The sequence below is a fragment of the Sciurus vulgaris genome (assembly GCF_902686455.1).
Source record: "Sciurus vulgaris genome assembly, chromosome: 16".
Taxonomy (NCBI): domain Eukaryota; kingdom Metazoa; phylum Chordata; class Mammalia; order Rodentia; family Sciuridae; genus Sciurus; species Sciurus vulgaris.
In genome coordinates, this window is record NC_136477.1 from 19,954,264 (window position 1) to 19,972,887 (window position 18,624).

At 37.6% G+C, this 18,624-nt stretch overlaps 1 protein-coding gene across 3 annotated transcripts in view; it reads left to right on the forward strand.

The window, feature by feature from the left end:
- SETD2 (SET domain containing 2, histone lysine methyltransferase) overlaps positions 1-18,624 on the forward strand; it is a 119,485-nt gene that overhangs the window by 98,249 nt on the left and 2,612 nt on the right. For 2 of the 3 annotated variants that reach the window (XM_079116678.1, XM_079116680.1), the window contains 4 exons: positions 1,492-1,626; positions 3,966-4,105; positions 7,693-7,804; positions 17,979-18,059. In XM_079116678.1, the coding sequence (XP_078972804.1) occupies positions 1,492-1,626; positions 3,966-4,105; positions 7,693-7,804; positions 17,979-18,059 (468 nt within the window). The remainder of the gene's footprint in view (positions 1-1,491; positions 1,627-3,965; positions 4,106-7,692; positions 7,805-17,978; positions 18,060-18,624) is intronic. The other variant, XM_079116679.1, reaches the window with a different exon arrangement.

Below are 18,624 nucleotides of genomic sequence, written 5' to 3' on the forward strand. Positions count from 1 at the left end.
TGCTTCTGAATCATTTTACCTGGTAGAATCTCAGCACATAGGTTTAAAATCTATCCTTCAACACAGGGTATGTATCTGTTAAACTCCTTAGCATTTACCACCTCTTAATACAGCAAGGTTATTTCTCAAGTTTCTTGTCACTTATTCTTTAAAAAGGTTTTCTATGATTGAGAAATAATTGTAGAGTAGGTTTAAGTCATAGACTTGGTACTTATTTCTTACGCAGTTCCAGGCATGGGCAATACCTACCTGTGATCTGAAATGAATGTATGTAATCTGAATGAAATGATGTGTGTAAAATGATTCTCTTCATCCTAATGTACTGTATAAATCAGTGTTTGGTATGAATTTTAGTTGCATTAAATTTTGCTATCTTAATAAGTTTGTATAATAGACTACAAACAAACAACAACAAAAACTAGCCTAAAATTTCGTCATTTCCTGTACTAGGAATCTCTCCTTTTGGTCTTATCTAGTCAGAACAACCTGTTAGTTATTACTAGTAGATAGCAAAAAGGCTTCGTGCAAAGAGCAATGTGGAGTTTTTTTTTTTTTTTGAAAATCGTAGGAGTGGAGCTTTGTCACTTCAGTCTCATTTGAAAGTGAAACAATTGAACATGAGCAACAACAAAAAATAGGTTTACTTTTTTCTTATAATGTGAAAAAGCAAATGAAGAGGGTACTATTCAAAAAGACACTGTTGCATTTGGAACAAGTTTGTTTTACACATTTGTATCCAAATATACCCATGAAAAGTTTATAAAAATGTATTTGTGAACCAGACTCTCGGTGGCTCACACCTACAATCCTGGCAGCTTGGGAGGCTTAGGCAGGAGGATGGTGAGTTCAAAGCCAGCCTCAGCAACTTAGCAAGACCCAAGTAACTAAGCAAGACCCTGTCTCTAATAAAATAAAATATTAGGAAGGGAGGGAGGTGGAGCTGCGGTTGTAGCTCAGTGGTAGAGTATTTGCCTAGCACATGTAAGGCACTGGGTTTGATCCTCAGCACCACAGAAACATACATATATAAAATAAAGGTATTGTGTCCATCTACAACTAAAAAATAATTTTTTTAAAAAGGGACGGTTGGGGATGTGGCACAGTGGTTAGGTGCCCCTGGATTCAATCCCCAGTTACCACCCTCCCCTCCAATATATATAGATGTGTGTATGCATGAATCTTTTGGTAAGATCATGACAACTAACCAGGCATGGTGGTGCATACTTGTAATCCCAGTGGTTCAGGAGGCTGAGGCAGGAGGATTGAAATTCAAAGCCAGCCTCAGCAACTTAGGCCTTAAGCAACTTAGTGAGACCCTGTCTCTAAATAAAAAATAAAAAGGACTGGGATGTGGCTCAGTGGTTAAGTGCCCCTGAGTTCAACCCCAGTACCCCCCAAGAAAAGATCGTGACAACTTGGAAGTCAGTTACTGCTCTCTTTTATTAGACCTAGAGAAGTATACATTTTGAATCTCTTCATTTTATCTTTTAGAGTTATGCCCAGACAAGTCTTCAGTATATCCAGGGACAGCAGATTTTCACAGCTCACCCACAAGGAGTGGTGGTACAGCCAGCTGCAACCGTGACTACAATAGTTACACCAGGGCAGCCTCAGCCCTTACAGCCAGTAAGAAATATTTCAGTTGTTAAAACTCATTGGCTGTCTATGTTGTCTTTAGAAGGTTTTCTTTTCTCTCTCCCTCTCTCTCTCCCTCCTCCCCTCCCCCCGCCCTGCACTGTACTCTTTGTGTTTTGTTTTAGGTAGTCCTGAATTTCACTTGGTTATCCTGGGGCATGTACTCAACCATTCTGTCAAAAAAAACCTTTTTTAAAATTCTGTGGAATTTAGTTATGTTTGTCAATATATATTTTGGTCCTAGGATTCTTTTTATTTGTTATTTACTGTGACTCATGTTGCATTTTTATCCTTGATGAATTTTTTAAGTAATCACTTTCTAGACTATCTACTTTTTGGCATTTACTGAGTACTAGAATATGATATTAGTCCATGGAGGCAGAGTGGATTAGGCAGGAGTATAGAATCGCGTGGCATATTTCACTGTATATGTTGTATAATGAGAGACCCTTTTGGTAGTCTACAATATAGAAGAAGTATATGGTGAAATCTTGAAGTGTTAACTGTTTTGGGATAAAGTAGGAAATAAGACACTGACATAGGAAGCAATTGAAAGACTAAACAGGAGAGTAACATGATCAAATTAGCATGTTTGGAACACTTGATAGTTCTGGGGAAGGCTCTTGTAGCAATATGGCAAATAATGGTGACTTTAAACTATAGGAAAGTTAGCAGAGATGGAGTAGAAATACTATGTATGTGAAGCAATTGGAGAATAAAGCAGAGACTACTTATAGGAGGTATTTGAGTGCTTGTTCTGAATTGGGCCCTTCTAGGCATTTTAAATATGAAAACTCCATTTCTATTCTCATAAACCGACATTCCAAATAAAAGGTGATAGTCACAATGAATAATGTTAAAAGTAGTCAGAAGTTTAGTGTCATGAAAGGTACGGAAAAAATGTATAAGGATTTGGGGAGGGAAAGGATTTTTTCCAAGTGGGGAAAGAATTAGTAATTTAGTAAGTACCAAAGGATTTGAACTATTCTTAAGTGGCACTCTTTTCAACTTTTCATGTACCAACTTCAGCATACTGATTAGCTGAATGGGCTGTTAGGCCTCCATCTTCAAAACAAAAACAAAATTTTGAGAGGCAAACATGATAGAATGTTGACATTTATCCATTGTTTTTTCTGTACTTTTCTGTAGGTCTGAGATTTTTAACTATGTTTTTAAAATCTTAATGCTACATTTTGAAAAACAAAAACCTTATAATCACTGTAATGGACTGAAGTGTTTCCCTAAAATTCATATGTTGAAGTCCTAACCTCATTGTGACTGTATTTGGAGATAAGACCTTTTAAGAGTTATTTAAGGTTCAGTGAGGTCATAAGGGTAGAAAGCTAATATAGTAGGACTTGGTGACAACAGAGGATGTGTCAGGAAAAAAAGAATATGTGAGGACACTACAAGAAGGCAGCCATGTACAAGCCAAGCAGACAGGCCTCAGGAGAGATCACCTTGCTGACACCTTGATCCTGGGCTTTCAGTTTCCAGAATTGTGAGAAAATTAGTCTCTGTTTATGCTCCTCAGTCTGTTTTGTTTTGCTATAGCAACCCTAGCAGACTAATACAATCGCCACATGAATATATATCCTTCATTATTTCTTCTATGTAATCCAATTAGTAAATAATAATTTTTTTCAGCTTTATCTTTGCTCTAGCAGTTAAAGAGGAACCTGAGACCTCAGACTCAGATAAAATGTGTCCACTTTGAAGGAAACATGAATCTTTGAGCATTCCTATTTTGTACATACTCCACATATTGTCATGGTGGGATTAGGGTTTCAACATATGAATTATAAGGTTTTTATGTGTTTCAAAATACAATTAAGACTTTGAAAACAAACAACATTAATAAAAAGATTTTTAAAACATAGCTACAAAATTTCAGATCTACAAAAAAATACAGAAAAAAACAAAACTTAACATTGTCATGTTTGCTTTTTAGACTTTGTTTTTTGTTTTTGTTTTGAAGATGGAGGTCTATCTAAAAGCCTATTCAACTTATCAGTATGCTGAAGTTGGTGTATGCCATTTAGCACTGTTTTTTTAAATTTGGAAAATACCGTTCTAGATGATTAAGGTACTGAATATTTTTTAATGTGATATATTAGATGTGTTGAACTTGGAGTCACTGTCGACAATTTTCTGACAGATCCCCTGAAGCTCTTAATTTTACCCATTTCCCTGATTGTACCTTTTTTTTTTACCCGGTTTTAAAGAGGAACTAGATATACATCTTTAATATTACTTAAGTGGGCTATTTTATCCTATTGAGCCAAATTGAAAGTGCTGTCACTGATAAAAAATGTGTGTGTTTTTTTTAGCCTGAAATGGTTGTGACAAATAATCTGCTGGATCTGCCACCCCCTTCTCCTCCCAAACCAAAAACCATTGTCTTACCTCCCAACTGGAAGACAGCCCGGGATCCAGAAGGGAAAATTTATTACTACCATGTGATCACAAGGTAAGAGGGTCTGTATGGGCATCCCCAAGTCTGCTTGTACTTATTCGATGAAGCTATCCCAATAAGGCGAGTTCTGTAATTATTGGCTGCCCATTGGGCTGGAAGGCTAGTGAATTACAGAGTCATGTTTTAAAATACATGTTGGACCTTAGAATTTTGGCCCTTGTTTTTGGTACACTTTTAATCTGCAAGAAGACTCTTTTGGAGAAAACTAAGGGGTTAATAGTTTAAGCTTTACTGACCAACAGTCTTTTTTTTTTTTTTTTTTTTTTGGAGCGGGAGGGAAGGGCAACCAGGGATTGAATCCAGGGTATTTTTAACTACTGAGCCATATTCCTAGCTCCTTTGTTATTTTTTACTTTGAGACAGAGTCTCACTAAGTTCCATAGGGCTTTGAATTTGTGATCCTTTTGCCTCAGCCTCCTGAGTCACTGGATTATAGGTTTGTGCCACCATACCCAAGCAGTCTTTATTACTGTCATAATTACTCAATTCTACTGATGTTGTATAAGCAGTTATAGGCAAGATGTAAGTATATGGGTATAACTATATTCCAGTAAACTTCTTAGAAACAAGTGGTGGAATAGATTTGATCCATGGGCCATAGTTTGTTGACTCCTATATATATAAAAAAACAAATTCATCTTTTTCTTAAAATTTTTTCTAAGAAAATAATTGAAAATAGTTAAAATTGTTTTATTCAGACAAAAATTACTTAGGCTTATTGTATTAAATGTAATAGAAGAGTATTAAGAGGGAATTAAAAGTATTAGACTACTACCCAGAGATAACTCCTTTAACGTTTTTTGAAAAAATATCATACAGGCTGGGGTGTAGCTTCCTGGTAGAGTGTGTACCTAGCATTTCTGAAGCCCTGGTTTCTATTCCCAGTGGTCCCCTCCCCCCAAAAAATCTCTTTAGGTGGATACCTCTATGTAAGTCTCTGAGCTTTTTCATTGATATATAATCTTATGTTAATTGTTATGATGCATGTATTGTAGTCTGCTTTATTTAATCTATTTTACAGAACTTTCTGCTGTCTGTTATATAGATAAATTATTAACTGGACACTGTGGCACATGCCTATAATCCCAGTGACTCTGGTGGCTGAAGCAGGAGGATCACAAGCTTGAGGTCAACCTGGACAACCTCAAAACAAAAATTGCAAAAAGAACTACATTATATGCTTGATTGAACTTTGTTGCAGGGTTGGCAAATCTTGCCTGCTTGTTTTTACAAATAATATTTTAGTAGAACACAGCCAGTTCTTTGCTTAGAAATTATCTATGGCTGTATTCACATTATAGTTGCAGAATTGAGTAGTTGTGACAGAGACCAAATTTTACTTAACCCACTCTGATTGGTATATCCTCACATCTTTTTATGTTACTTCAGCTCCAGACAGCCTTAGGAACACTAGTCTTACTAATTTTTCCCATAGATTTTCGTTTTTGTTTTTTCTAGTTCTTGAACATGATAGGAAAGCACCCTTCCATTGAGCTACATTACCAGCCCTGAGTAGATTCTTAAAAGTAGAATTGTTAGGCAAATTAGGTACACATTTTACACTGAGGGATTTTGTCAGTTTACTATTTTTAAAAGTAGTTTGTACAAATTTATACTCCCACAAAAAAGTACAAAAGTGCCATCTTCCTCATGATACCTCTTCATTTTGTAAGTCTAATAAGTGAGAAGTAATTTTTTATTTTCAACTCTTTTATCATTGGAATGGGATCATCTTCATTAGATTATTGGCAATTTGCATCTTTTATGAGTAACGTTTGGGTCATTTGCTCATTTTTTTGTCTACATTGTTTTTTTTCTATTTAAGGATATTACAAATGTTTTCATTTGTAATGTTTTGTAACATAAAGAAGTTAAATGTTTCATTTAGTTGGGTGTTTTCCTATTGTGCTTTCTGTTTAGAAAAGTTTTTCTCAAAACCAAAGCAAGCTTTTTAACATACTATCATTCTTTAAAAAAGGATGATATTTCTTATTTATATGTGTACCTTTTCCTTTACCCCTTTTTCTCCCCATAGGTTCTCCTTATTTAAAAATTAAGAACGGAAATTTTTTAATACATATCTTTTTGGTTTCCACAAAAAAACACACAACTGCTTATGGTTCTTTTATTACAGTAGAATTTTTTTTTTTTTTTTGAGGGGGTAACACTGGAACCTAGGGGCACTCTACCACTGAGCTACATCCCCAATCCTTTTATCTTTCATTTTGACATAGGGTCCTGCTAAGTTGCCAAGGCTGGCTTTGCACTTGAGATCCTCCTGTCTTAGCTTCCCAAGTTGCTGAAGTTACAGGCAAGCACCTCAGTGACAAACCTATTATAGTAGACATCTTAAACTGTTTTTAAAAGTAGTTCCATAGATCAGCTGTAAGCCTCTTTTCACAATTGTTGTTAAAAGTGTTTTATATCAAATGCATTTAATGTTGCTGACTAAAGATTGGTGTGGTAGGATAACAGAAAACTTTGAAAGTATTGACCTGCCAGATTAGTTGCTAGTTCCTTTGAGGCTTTTGACAATTTAAATGACTACCCTTGGGGCTGGGGTTGTAGCTCAGTGGTAGAGTGCCTGCCTAGCATGTGCGAGACACTGGGTTAGATCCTCAGCACCACATAAAAATAAAAGATATTCTATCTACCTACAACTAAAAAATTTTAATAAATAAATAAATGACTATCTTATGATATTACCTATGATAGCTGACTTCAGACTCCTGAACATGAATATCCTTCCTTCCAATTTTTACCCTATAGATCTAGCTTAAAATCTTTGCCTGCTTATTTTCAAAACAACTCTAAATATTCTTTAAGAAGAACAACTGAGTCTTTTTCAATTAGTTGAATATTTTTAGCAGATGACACAAATTTTTAACCTGTATGTCTTTTCTGTGCTGTCAGTCATTAAACTACAAACAAGATAACTCCTCAAGCAAGGAACATGTTTCTCACATGGCCAAGTATTGTGAGGATTGTGTTGTGATTTATTTTATTTTGCTCAAAGTACATATTAGATATAAGCACCCTGATATCTTTCCCTGCAGAGGAATAGCATAGGCATATACCTACTCTGTATTCTTTAGGCTTTGTGAAATCCTATTTCCAGACATGAAACCCAGGTTAGAGCTGGGAGAGATGACAGGCCTCTAATCCCAGTAACTCAGGAGGCTGAGACAGGAGGATCAGTCTCAGCAATTTAGCAGGACCCTGTCTCAAATTAAAAAGAACTGGGGATATAGCTTATAGTGATAAAGTGCCCTTAGGTTCAATCTCCAGTTTCAAAAACAAACAGATGAGTGGCCCACAACATGTTTGCCTTTATTACTGTCTTCAGCACTTAGCCAATGTTAACCATATTATTTTTCCACAGAAATAGGATAGGCTAAACAGTGATGGGTGTGGTAGACACATTACTGATTTTAAGATGTTAGAACTTTCTCAGTCTCATGGTGTTGACTTGTTCTCTATCCTGTTGCATTTGTATTTTATGTATATATGAACAGAAATGCCCACGCTGAGGTACTCTGCTTTCTGGCTATGACATCATGACTGTTCTTTCCTCCTTCTAGGCAGACTCAGTGGGATCCTCCTACTTGGGAAAGCCCAGGAGATGATGCCAGCCTTGAGCATGAAGCTGAGATGGACCTGGGAACCCCAACATATGATGAAAACCCCATGAAGGTGAGTGTGGCTTACACATATATTTCCTGACTGAGAACCAAGACCACATGACTGTTGGAATTTCTTTTTTTTTTCTCCTTATTCTAAAAACTATGTGAAAGTTCATGTGTCAAAGTAGAGATGAAGTCAGAAAAGACAATTTTTTTTAGACCATGAAGGACTCAGATGCATGCTAGCTACTTACTCATTTAAGGGATGTGTGTGTGTGAGAGAGAGAGAGAGAGAGAGAGAGAGAGAAGAGTGAGTGTGTGTGTGTGTGTGTGTGTGTGTGTGTGTGTATACACACATATATATAGTTTTGAATAGACAATCATGAAAATGTGTTATATGGCATTAATAATAGTAACAGAAGGCGAGGATTGAGAATGAGGGAGGCCCCAAGGCAATCAGTGTTCATGCTTTTGTAATGTCTTTTAGGATATCTTTTTAGTTCATGTAGATCTATATTTTTCTTGATGGTGAGATGAATGGATGGTTGGTTTCTTTCTACATGTGTTTTGGCTCTTTGAACTGAATGTTTACTTACACGGATGTTTAATGTTCTTCTATTTTTAGATTAGTGGGTCTAGAATGAAATTAAACTGGTTATGTTTTAAAAACTTGCCAAAGTATAAGACTGTCCTCACCTCCTTTAGGATTTGAGGTAGGGATAATGTACTATGGAAATACTAGAGCAGAGCAGGCAAGAAACCTTATTTCTCATCTTTACCTCTGACAAGACAGTAATTGGGATTAGAGGTCATATAAATCAAATACTCTGTGATTGAATTCAACCCACTCTTTATCCTTTTCCACTTATAATAAGATTGCAGCTCTTTCCAAGGAAGAGGCATCTTGAATGAGATCAGTGACCATTATTTTTCTATGTTCTAAAATCTATTGAATAATATTCTTTTATTTTCAAAATAAGAAGAGGCATTTAATTAAGTTAATAGAAATAGGTGGAAGAGGGGAAAAAAAGAAAGCTGGAGTGAAAGATAAGTAAAATAGAAGCAGATTCATACCTTCTTTTGTATCAACTTTTGGAGGAATAGTTTTCTTTCTTTACCATGTATTTGATGTTTGCCAAAAAAAAATACATAATTAAGTTAAATCCACATAAAACTTGATAAGATTTCAAGTGATTCACTTAAATCATGTAGCTACTTCACTCCAGCTGTTGTCATGTTTTCTTGAATCATTTTGAAATATGCCCAGGACTGCTAGGCAGTTGCCATTTAAATGATATATAAACTTATAAACAAACAAGGGCTGGAGGTGTGGGTCAGTTGCAGAACTGTTGCCTAGAATTTTGAGGCCCTGGGTTTGATCCCTAGAACCATAAATAAATAAATAAATAAATAAATAAATAAATAGATAGATAGATAGATAGATAGATAAATAAATAAATAAATAAATAAATAAATAAATAAATAACCTCTTTTATAGCTATGTTAGCTTTATCTTTTGAAAAATAGGAACTGAAATCTCTGGTGTAATAATACAGAGCTCTAGGGCCAGAGATGGTCACATTAGAGACCATATCTTCTGCTTAAGGCCAAGCTAGTTCATAGGCATTTCATGTGATTTCATTTCATTCGGTTTGATGTATGTCTGTTAAGTTAGGCCTTTCAAAGCAAATGAAAAGTACACATAAAGCCCACTAATATTTATTTAATGTTTAGAGGGCAGTCCTTTTTTGTATGAAAATATTGTGTTAGGTAATCTAGCTCATCAAAAGAATCAAACACAAGGATCTGAGAAGTAGAAACCAAAGCTAGGCTTGGTGATGCAAGCCTATAATTCTAGATATTGAAAGGTTGAGGCAGGAGGATTACAAATTCCAGGCCAGACTTGGCTAATTTAATGATACCCTATCTCAAAATAAAAAATACAGTTCAGTGGCAAAGCACACCTAGGTTTTTGTTTTGCTTTGTTTTTAATTTTTTTAATTTTTAAAAACTATCTCATAAGTTTATTTCTGATAAATTTAATATTTTTAGCTTTGACTTCAACAATTATATCATTTTATTTTTTTTATTTTTTTATTTTTATTTTTATTTTTTTTATTGTAAACAAATGGGATACATGTTGTTTCTCTGTACATGGCGTAAAGGCATACCATTTGTGTAATCATAAATTTACATAGAGTAATGTTGTTTGATTCATTGTTATTTTTTCCCTTCCCCCCACCCCTCCCACCCCTCTTTACCCTCTATACAGTGCTTCCTTCCTCCATACTTGCCCCCCTCCCTAACCCTAACTCTAACCCTAACACTAACCCTTCCCTCCCCCCATTATGTGTCATCCTCCACTTATTAGCGATATCATTCGTCCTTTGGCTTTTTGAGATTGACTTATCTCACTTAGCATGATATTCTCCAATTTCATCCATTTGCCTGCAAATGCCATAATTTTATCATTCTTTATGGCTGAGTAATATTCCATTGTATATTGTTTTTAATTTTTATACTAGGAATTGAACCCAGAGGTGCTTTACCACTGAGCCACTTCCCCTGCTCCTTTTATTTTGTTTTTTATTTTGAGACAACATTTCACTAGGACTGTGCTAAGTTGCTGAGGCTGGCATCAAACTTGCAATCCTTCTGCTTCAGCCTCCCAGGTCACTGGGATTACAGGCAGGTGCCAGGTTTAATCCCCAATACCAAAAAAAAAAAAAAAAGTAGCAGTAGTAGTGGTAGTATAAGTAACAGTAGCACTGGCAGCAGTGAAAGGGCAGCCTTACATGCCATTCTAAGCAATTAGACCTCCATTCTCTTTCTGGGTAATGGCAAACCCTTAAAGTACTTTGCTGACATGATTCAACTTTGCATTTAAAAACTCTGGTGATAGTTGACTATAGAAGTAGATTCATGGAGTTAAGGTTTTCACAGTGAGTCTATTCAGTGACCAGCAGCAACTATTAAAACTACAGAATTGCAATCCCTATTCCACATCTCCTTCTAGATCAGAATCTAAAGCCCTTAGGCAATTCACATACACATTTAAGTCTAAGTTATAGTACTTACTGTTTGTGATTGACTGTAAGAAAAGAATAGTCATAAAACTTTACTATATCCATACCACTCAGTATGCATATTTATTAGGTTATGTCTGATCTCTGTTCCTGTTTCTGTGGGTGCATGTATGTTTGGGGGGTAGACTATTGGAAGTATTACAACCAAAAGGTAGTGCCTTAATCACTGTCCTTAACTTTGGATCCAAAAAACACATTTCAAATCATACAGGCATGAGATTCATCCTACTCCCCCTCTCTCTTCCATTTTGGTTACTTTTCAGACATTTGAATTCCTATTTAACATAAACACCCAGACCTGGGGATACAAAAGCAGTATGAGGCAAGGTTATTGCTCTCAGGGACTATAGTGTATTAATCAAATTTCTGTTGCAAATACCTCAGATAAAATCTTAAAAGGAAAAAAAATTATTTTGACTCATGGTTTTATAGGGTTCAGTTCATGGTCACTTAACCCCATTGTTTTGGGCCTGTGGCTCAGTGGTAGAGCATGCGTGAAGCCCTGGGTTCGATCCTCAGCACCACATAAAAATAAAATAAAGGTATTATGTCCACCTGTAGCTTAAAAAAATTAAATAAATAATGCTACATGAATAAACATTTTTGCAAGTCTTTGGACATATATTTTCATTTTTCTTAGGTAAAGATTTAGAAGTGGAATTGCTGGTCATTGGATAAAGTTATGTTTAGCTTTTTAAGAAATGTTGAGGTTTTCCCAAATAACTGCACTATTATATGTTTCTACTAGCAGTACACAAAGGTTCTGTGAGGGAGGATTTTGTTGTTGAGTGGGGGCAGTTATAAAGAGAGGTACCTAAGGTTAAAACTCCTTAAGTGTCATGTACTTCTTGCAAAAAGTTATCTGGACATTGACTCTGTATATTAGTTTCTTAGACTTTTTATCTGTGATTTGTCATCTTTACCTTTTCTTGTATTTCTAATGAAAAAATCCAAACCAGAGTTCTATACTCTATTGTTAGCCCTTTGGTAAAGACATATCAGATAGAAAACAAATGAGCTTTGATCTTCCACCTAACCTTGCCCTGAAGCACAAGGCAAAGGTTTGAGCTATTAGTCTTTGGATCGCTTTCTAGACCATAGTCTTCCACAGTCCAAGTGGGACTTGGATAGCTAGTATTTATTTGCATCTGTCCTTCCTAACACTTCACAATTGTATTCACTGAACTAGCATCTCAGTGGATAGGAGAAAGCTCTTTGGGGAAAGTATTTATGTCCCATAGTTTTCATCTTTAGGACCTTTACTTAGGAATCCCCTCAAAGGTACGGAGTGAGTTTGTAAGTTTTCATTAATTCACAGACCTCATGTGAGTTATTAGAGATTGAAAGAGAATTAAAACTGGATCCTGGGGACTGGGGTTGTAGCTCAGTGGTAGAGTGCTTGCCTAGCATGTGTGAAGCACTGGGTTTGATTCTCAGCACTGCATATAAATAAATAAAATAAAGGTCCATCAACAACTAAAAACATTTATTAAAAAAAAAAAACAAACACTGGATCCTGGTCTTCCAGAATTTTAGCTAAAAATAGATCTGTAAGGATACAGTGGGGTAATTACCAGAGTGAGTGTGTACAAAATACTTTAAGAGCATAGTGATCATAGTGTAAGAAGATGCATCAGAGATGTTACAAAAAACACAGTTTTATCCATAGTTAAAAGTTACTAGGTTTGAGTATTTGAAGTACATAAGCAGTTTTTGCAAAGGAATAAAGTTAGAACAGTACAGAATGTATTTAGAAAACAATGAAAATAATTTGGTATAATGAGAGTTTGGTTGTGTATAGGGTGATGGACAAGACAATATGGAGAATTTTTTGTGGGAGAATGCTTGCCTAGTATGTGTGAGGCTCTGGGTTCCATCCCTAGGACCATCCACTCTACAAATGGAAAAGCAAGTCATTTAAATTGTCTGAGGTCTTACTGTCCTACTAATGTGACTAATATATGATAGGTACCTGGGAGTCAATGTGAATACTTCTAGTGGAGGGGAGTCAGTCAGTTGTGTGTCCCTCTAGTGAAACAGGCCCATTTGAAAAACAGACTCAGTGACAGGGAGATCAGATTGAAGTGTCCTATAACAGTTCAGGCAAAGTGTGAAACTCAGAGTGGAGATGGCTGGGGAGCCAGGCAAAGACATTTGAGAGGCAGTATTTAGCACTTGGCAAACTAGTGGGTAAGGAAAAAGCAAGGACACCCCACCATCCTCACTGTTAGCTTACATGAATAAGTGAATAAGACCCCACTGTTCGCCCAACACAGTGGCACATGCCTGTAATCCCAGCAGCTTGGAAGGCTGAGGCAGAAGGATTGCAAGTTAAAAGCCTACCTCAGCAATGTAGTGGAGCTGTAAGCAGCTTATTGAGACCCTGTCTCAAAATTAAAAAAGGGCTGGAGATGTGACTTGGTGGTTAAGTGCCCCTGGGTTCAATCCCTGAAATAAACACACAAACAAAACAAAAAATCCCACTATTCATTCTAGGAAATAAAAGAAAGAACAGGAGGAGGTAGAGATAAGCTTAGTGTAGAGTTTGAGTTCTCTATAGGATTCAGAATAGTAATAGCTGGTAGGTTATCAAATCTAGTTTTGAGTCAACAGTAAATTAGTGCTTGTTGGAAACATAGAAGTATATGGAATGACCAAGGGAAGGTATGTGGTGGATAGAGATTGCTTTGAAGAATGCTGGGTGGTGGTAGAAACTTTTGATGATGAGGCTAAGCATCTGTGAGAGCCTTCCTTCTCTGTTTTCCTCCAGTATTGTTCCCTACTCCTGGTCATCTTGTACTCTCTTCCATCATCCATCCTGTGGTGAGTTCAAATCTTCCTTTTGAGAACCTCAGACCCATTGCTGACTGAACAATTGAGAGCAGTTTATTTACTGCCATCTCCTGGCTTAAAATTAACATTCAGGCTGGGTTTGGTGTCCCACGCCTGTAATCCCAGCACTTGGGAGGCCAAGACAGGAGGATCTCAAGTTCAAAGCCAGCCTCAGCAAAAGTGAGGTGCTAAAGTAACTCAATGAGACCCTGTCTCTAAGTAAAATACAAAATAGGGCTGGGTATGTGGCTCAATCGTTGAGTGTTCCTGAGTTCAATCCCTGGTACCCCCCACCCCCCTGCCCAAAAAAACAAACAAACAAACCCAACATTCAGTTATGAGGTATACTAGTGTTCTCTGTTATAGTAAAATAAATTATTGTTGTAGAGTATATGTGGGATTGAAGGAATTGCAGAAGGTGCAATCAGGGCCAAGAGTTCTTTCAATTGAGGATCCCATTTTTGGAGTCGGGTCAGTTTGCAAAATAATTTCATACAAATCACCAATAATAAGAACTAAGAAATCACATTTGAGAGGGGATTGTCAGAGCCAGAGTGCAGATCTCTGTGGTTGTGTTGCTTAGTCACCATAGCCTGTTCATCACTTGGGGAACCAGAGAGAAACCCCAGGGCTATACTATTACAAGTAACCACTTATAGACCAGATGCAGAGTAGGAGACCTACTGGTTCCTAGTAATGTGTGCATTGCTAGTACTGGGGATTAAACCCAGGGCTAAGGCAAGCACTACCACTGAGCTAGGGCTGCCACCCATCTTTTTTTTTTTTTTTTTTTTTTTTTAATTGATACTGAGGATTGAACCTGAGGTGCTTAACCAGTGAGCCACATTCCCAGCTCTTACTTTTTATTTTGAGATGGGGCCTTACTAAGTTGCTTAGGGCTTCTCTAAGTTGCTGAGGCTGGCCTCAAATTTGTGATCCTCCTGCCTCAGCCTCCCAAGTCATTGGGATTACAGGCATGTGCTAGTAATGTCTTTAAAAACTTTAGTTCCTGGTTTTCTATAAACTCTGCTTCCCTCTTAAATGAAGCAGATGGAGGCTACTTGTAATCCAGATTTTAGAAATACTATTGTTAGAATGTATCTTAGAGATCTTTTTGTTCCTGTTCTCCCACTCCCACTGCTCCCTTACCCTTTTTTTTTTCTTTTGACAAATTAAGGTGCAGTTGAGAATTTTATCTAGACACACCCAGTGAAATATTATTTTGTTATGCTACTAAAAATAGTAGCAATGCCAAAGCAATGCATTTTCAAGTATCTTCTTTCTTAACCTTTTAATTAATGTACACTCAGATTCCTGTGTCTCAGAATTTTGGTTGAATTGTATGTGTGGTGTTTCCAATGGCTCAGCTCCTCCTTCTGGATGTGTGCGCTCCCAAAAGATACAGTTCCTTATTAAGTCATCCTTTAGGTTTCATGTTCTAAAAAGCATTTAATTAAATTCAGGGAGAGAGAAACATTAGCTGAGTATATTCTGCTCTCCCTTTGTTGGGGCCCATTTCTAGAATAGCCTACACTCCTCAGTTTCAGGGTACATGGACTTTGTGACATAGTTGTGTCTGTGTGTGATTAAGGATGGAGTTTGTATTTGTTGTATTACACAGTCTGCATGTGGGCACCAGAGCCACCCGGTAAGCTGAAAGCCATTGTCATTTAAGTCAGAAAGACTCAAGATTCACCTCAAGACTAGATTTTCAGGGAATCCAAGTGTACACAGATGAAGAGGCAGGGTCAGCTTCTAAAAGCAGTAGACTCTGGCTTTCTGCCAGGCCCCTTTGCCTGCTCATTTCATCATGTGTTCTCATCTGGCCACTGCTTCTATAGTCTCCCACCAAAATGTTCCACTGACTAATGGCCCAAATGAGCCAACACAGAGAAAAGGCAAATTAATTATTGGTGAGGACTTGGGAACATTTTGCTTTTTCATGTGTCAGAGTCACACCCTACTGTCTGGTGGTTTTCTTAAATCTCAGTGAGACAACTTGCTATACAGGCAGATATCTGTGAACTATCTTGTTAGATGTTAGGGACCACTGGTCCAGTCTGATGTCTTTAATGGTGCTAACGGATTTTTAATTGGCAATAGACTTTTAGAGAGGTTAATAACACCACTTAGTTTTATTGTTAGAAATGCTAAAATATTAAAGGGGACTTTGGGGTCAGTCCCAAGGTTTTCCATGTCAATAAATAGTGCTATCTTGAGCTCTGGCACAAACTCTGACTCCTTTGCTTGGCATTGGGCTCCCATAAATGTTAGTTTCTGAAATTTTCTCATGCCATTTTCAGATGACAGACCAAGAGGAGTGGGATTCACAAGTTTCAGTACTCCCAGGAGTACTTCATTTTGGTTCATGATTTCCATGATGTAAGTTTAGGCTTCCTTCATTTGGACTTTTCCTTTCTTAGTCCTAATTGTTTAGCATTAAAGGAACAAGAGAGCTTCTAGACAGGGCTCAATAGATTGTGTTCTATAACTGTGTTTTTAAAGCCCACCCAACCTCACCAAGTCAGGAATTAAATTAGAAATCTAGTAACTCTGTATTGGATTTATCCAGCTTTCTGAAGACAAATCCTATTCAGAGGAAAGCAGGATATTCCTGTGTAGACAGTGCCCTCCCTGAGCCTCTGGCCTCTTCCATAGGACAAGGAACTCTGAGCTAGTTGTCTTACCTGAAAGCACTTCCCGTACTTCTTGATATTGCTACTCACTTCTGAGATCTACAGTAGAATAGCCAGGGGAATTTTGAAGTTTCCTTGTCTTTCTCAAATAATTCTTTGTTTGGATGGAAGGGTAACCTGGAATTGAACTCGGTGGTGCTTAACCAACTGAATCACATTGCCAACCGTCTATATTTTTTGGGACAGGGCCTCACTAAGTTACAAAGACTGACCTTGAACTCGAGATTCTCCTATCTCAGCCTCCTGAGCCTCTGGAGGCATGAGCCACCATGCTGGGCTTCAAATAATTCTTGATCCCTTGCTACCTGAGATCTTATTGTAGAACACACCTATGCTATCTACAATTGGGAAAAAAAAAATTAAAAATCTCAAACATTTGAAAATAGAGTTGCCAGTGAAGGCTTTTTGTTTTGTTTCCAGAAAACAGAAATAGTATCTGTATGTTCTTCGTATACCTTCCCCCAAACCCAAACATCCCCACTATCCTATCACCATAGAAAATAAGTAGAAAAATGGGAAATATGTAAAACTTGTATAGCAAATCAGAGAAAGCTGATTTATAGCAGCCCAAAGCCAAGAAAGTGCCATTCTGGAAACCAGTCCAGAGCAGAGGGCATAGAGCAACGTCTTCATACTGTTTGTGGAAATGAAAGGAATTGGATTGGGGGATGGGTGGGGGTGTCTGAAAGTTTCTTTGCCCTGGGTCCGTAGCAAAAAGCATGAAGTATCTGTAATATCAGTTGCAGCTTCTGGATCCTTCCGAAGTAATTTGTATTCAAAGGCAAATGAATGTTCATAATTATTCTTTTCCATGGAAAAACACATTTACTGGGAAGAGGCTTGATGGCTAATGGGAAAATTGTGAGGAGATAACCTGTGTGGCAGGTGGTCTGAATGCCAGAGCTGCTAGCCCATCACTACCTCTTGGCAGTACCTGGTTAGGGGGAACTTGGCAGACTGTCCTCTAGTAGTGCTGCAAGGGAGTGTTCCTGGGTTTATCATCATCATGCCATCTTGGCTCAAAATATATTCTGTCATAGCATCTACTATTCATTGACTTCAATGACCCTCATCTTCCCTCACCCCACCCCCACCCCAATATCATGATGATGCCTTAGTCTTTCTAGTTTTGAACTAAAGGTACCAATCTCCAAGGATCCTCTCCTGTGTGCTAAGATTGTCTTCTGTAGTCCAGCCAACTTTGCCTTTGGAGGAAGGTGATGAGTACCAAGGATTTTCAATACAGAGTGTTTGCCTTTGTCTAAGAACTCTAGAATACCAGATCCAAGAGAGGTTAAGCGCCTTTAGTCTGGGCCTCGCTTGACAGTGTGGGGAGCGTGTTCTGCAAAGAGAGTGACTCTGAAACAACCAGAAATATAAGTACATCAAGGAGTGCTTTGACTTTGGGTGAAAGATTGGAACTTATAAGAAGGCTAGAGCCAGATGACAAAATTTGAAACATAGGAGTCAAGTTGACTCCAGGCCATTCCCCTAAGATTGGACTTCTAAAATGAATCCTAATTCAAAGAGTCAGGTAACCTGAATGGGGGAAGAGAGAAGAGGATTCTGGGACCACAAAACCCAGAAACTGACTTCTCATGCACTGTTGTTTTTTCTCTTCTATTTCTAGACATCAAAAAAGCCCAAGACAGCAGAAGCCGACACCTCTAGTGAACTGGCTAAGAAAAGCAAAGAAGTGTTCAGAAAAGAGGTAAGGTTTGGTAGATGTGGGAACTAAACTCTGCAGGCTTAACCTCAGTCCTTCCTTTTCTGTCCTGAGTATGTACAACATCTCCCTTGCCCCAAGATAGGCTTATTAGCTTGTGTGTCCTACTGAAGTGGTGTTTTTCTCCTTAAGAACTCTTCAATAATCTCTTATTGGCCTGATAGGAGCCTCTCTGCAGACCACATTACGTGTTTCACTTGGGCAAAGGAAAACTCTATAGTGTTAGGCTGGCCTGTCTGGGTACTCCCTTCTGTTATTCGATTGTGTAGGTTCGTTGATATAGCCCTTTATAACTTTTTTTATCCCTACAAGAAGAACTTTTAAGGCCCAGAGCAGGCAAGTTCCTTTTTTTTTTTTTTTTTTTTTAATTTTTTTTGACCTTTATTCATTTATTTTATGTGGTGCTGAGGATCGAACCCAGTGCCTCACACATGTCTTGCAAGTGTTCTACCACTGAGCCACAACCCCAGCCCCCGGAACAGGCAAGTTCTTGATGGCAGATTTGAACTCAGGTCTTCTGGCTCAAATTCCAGTGTCCTTTCTTTGATCT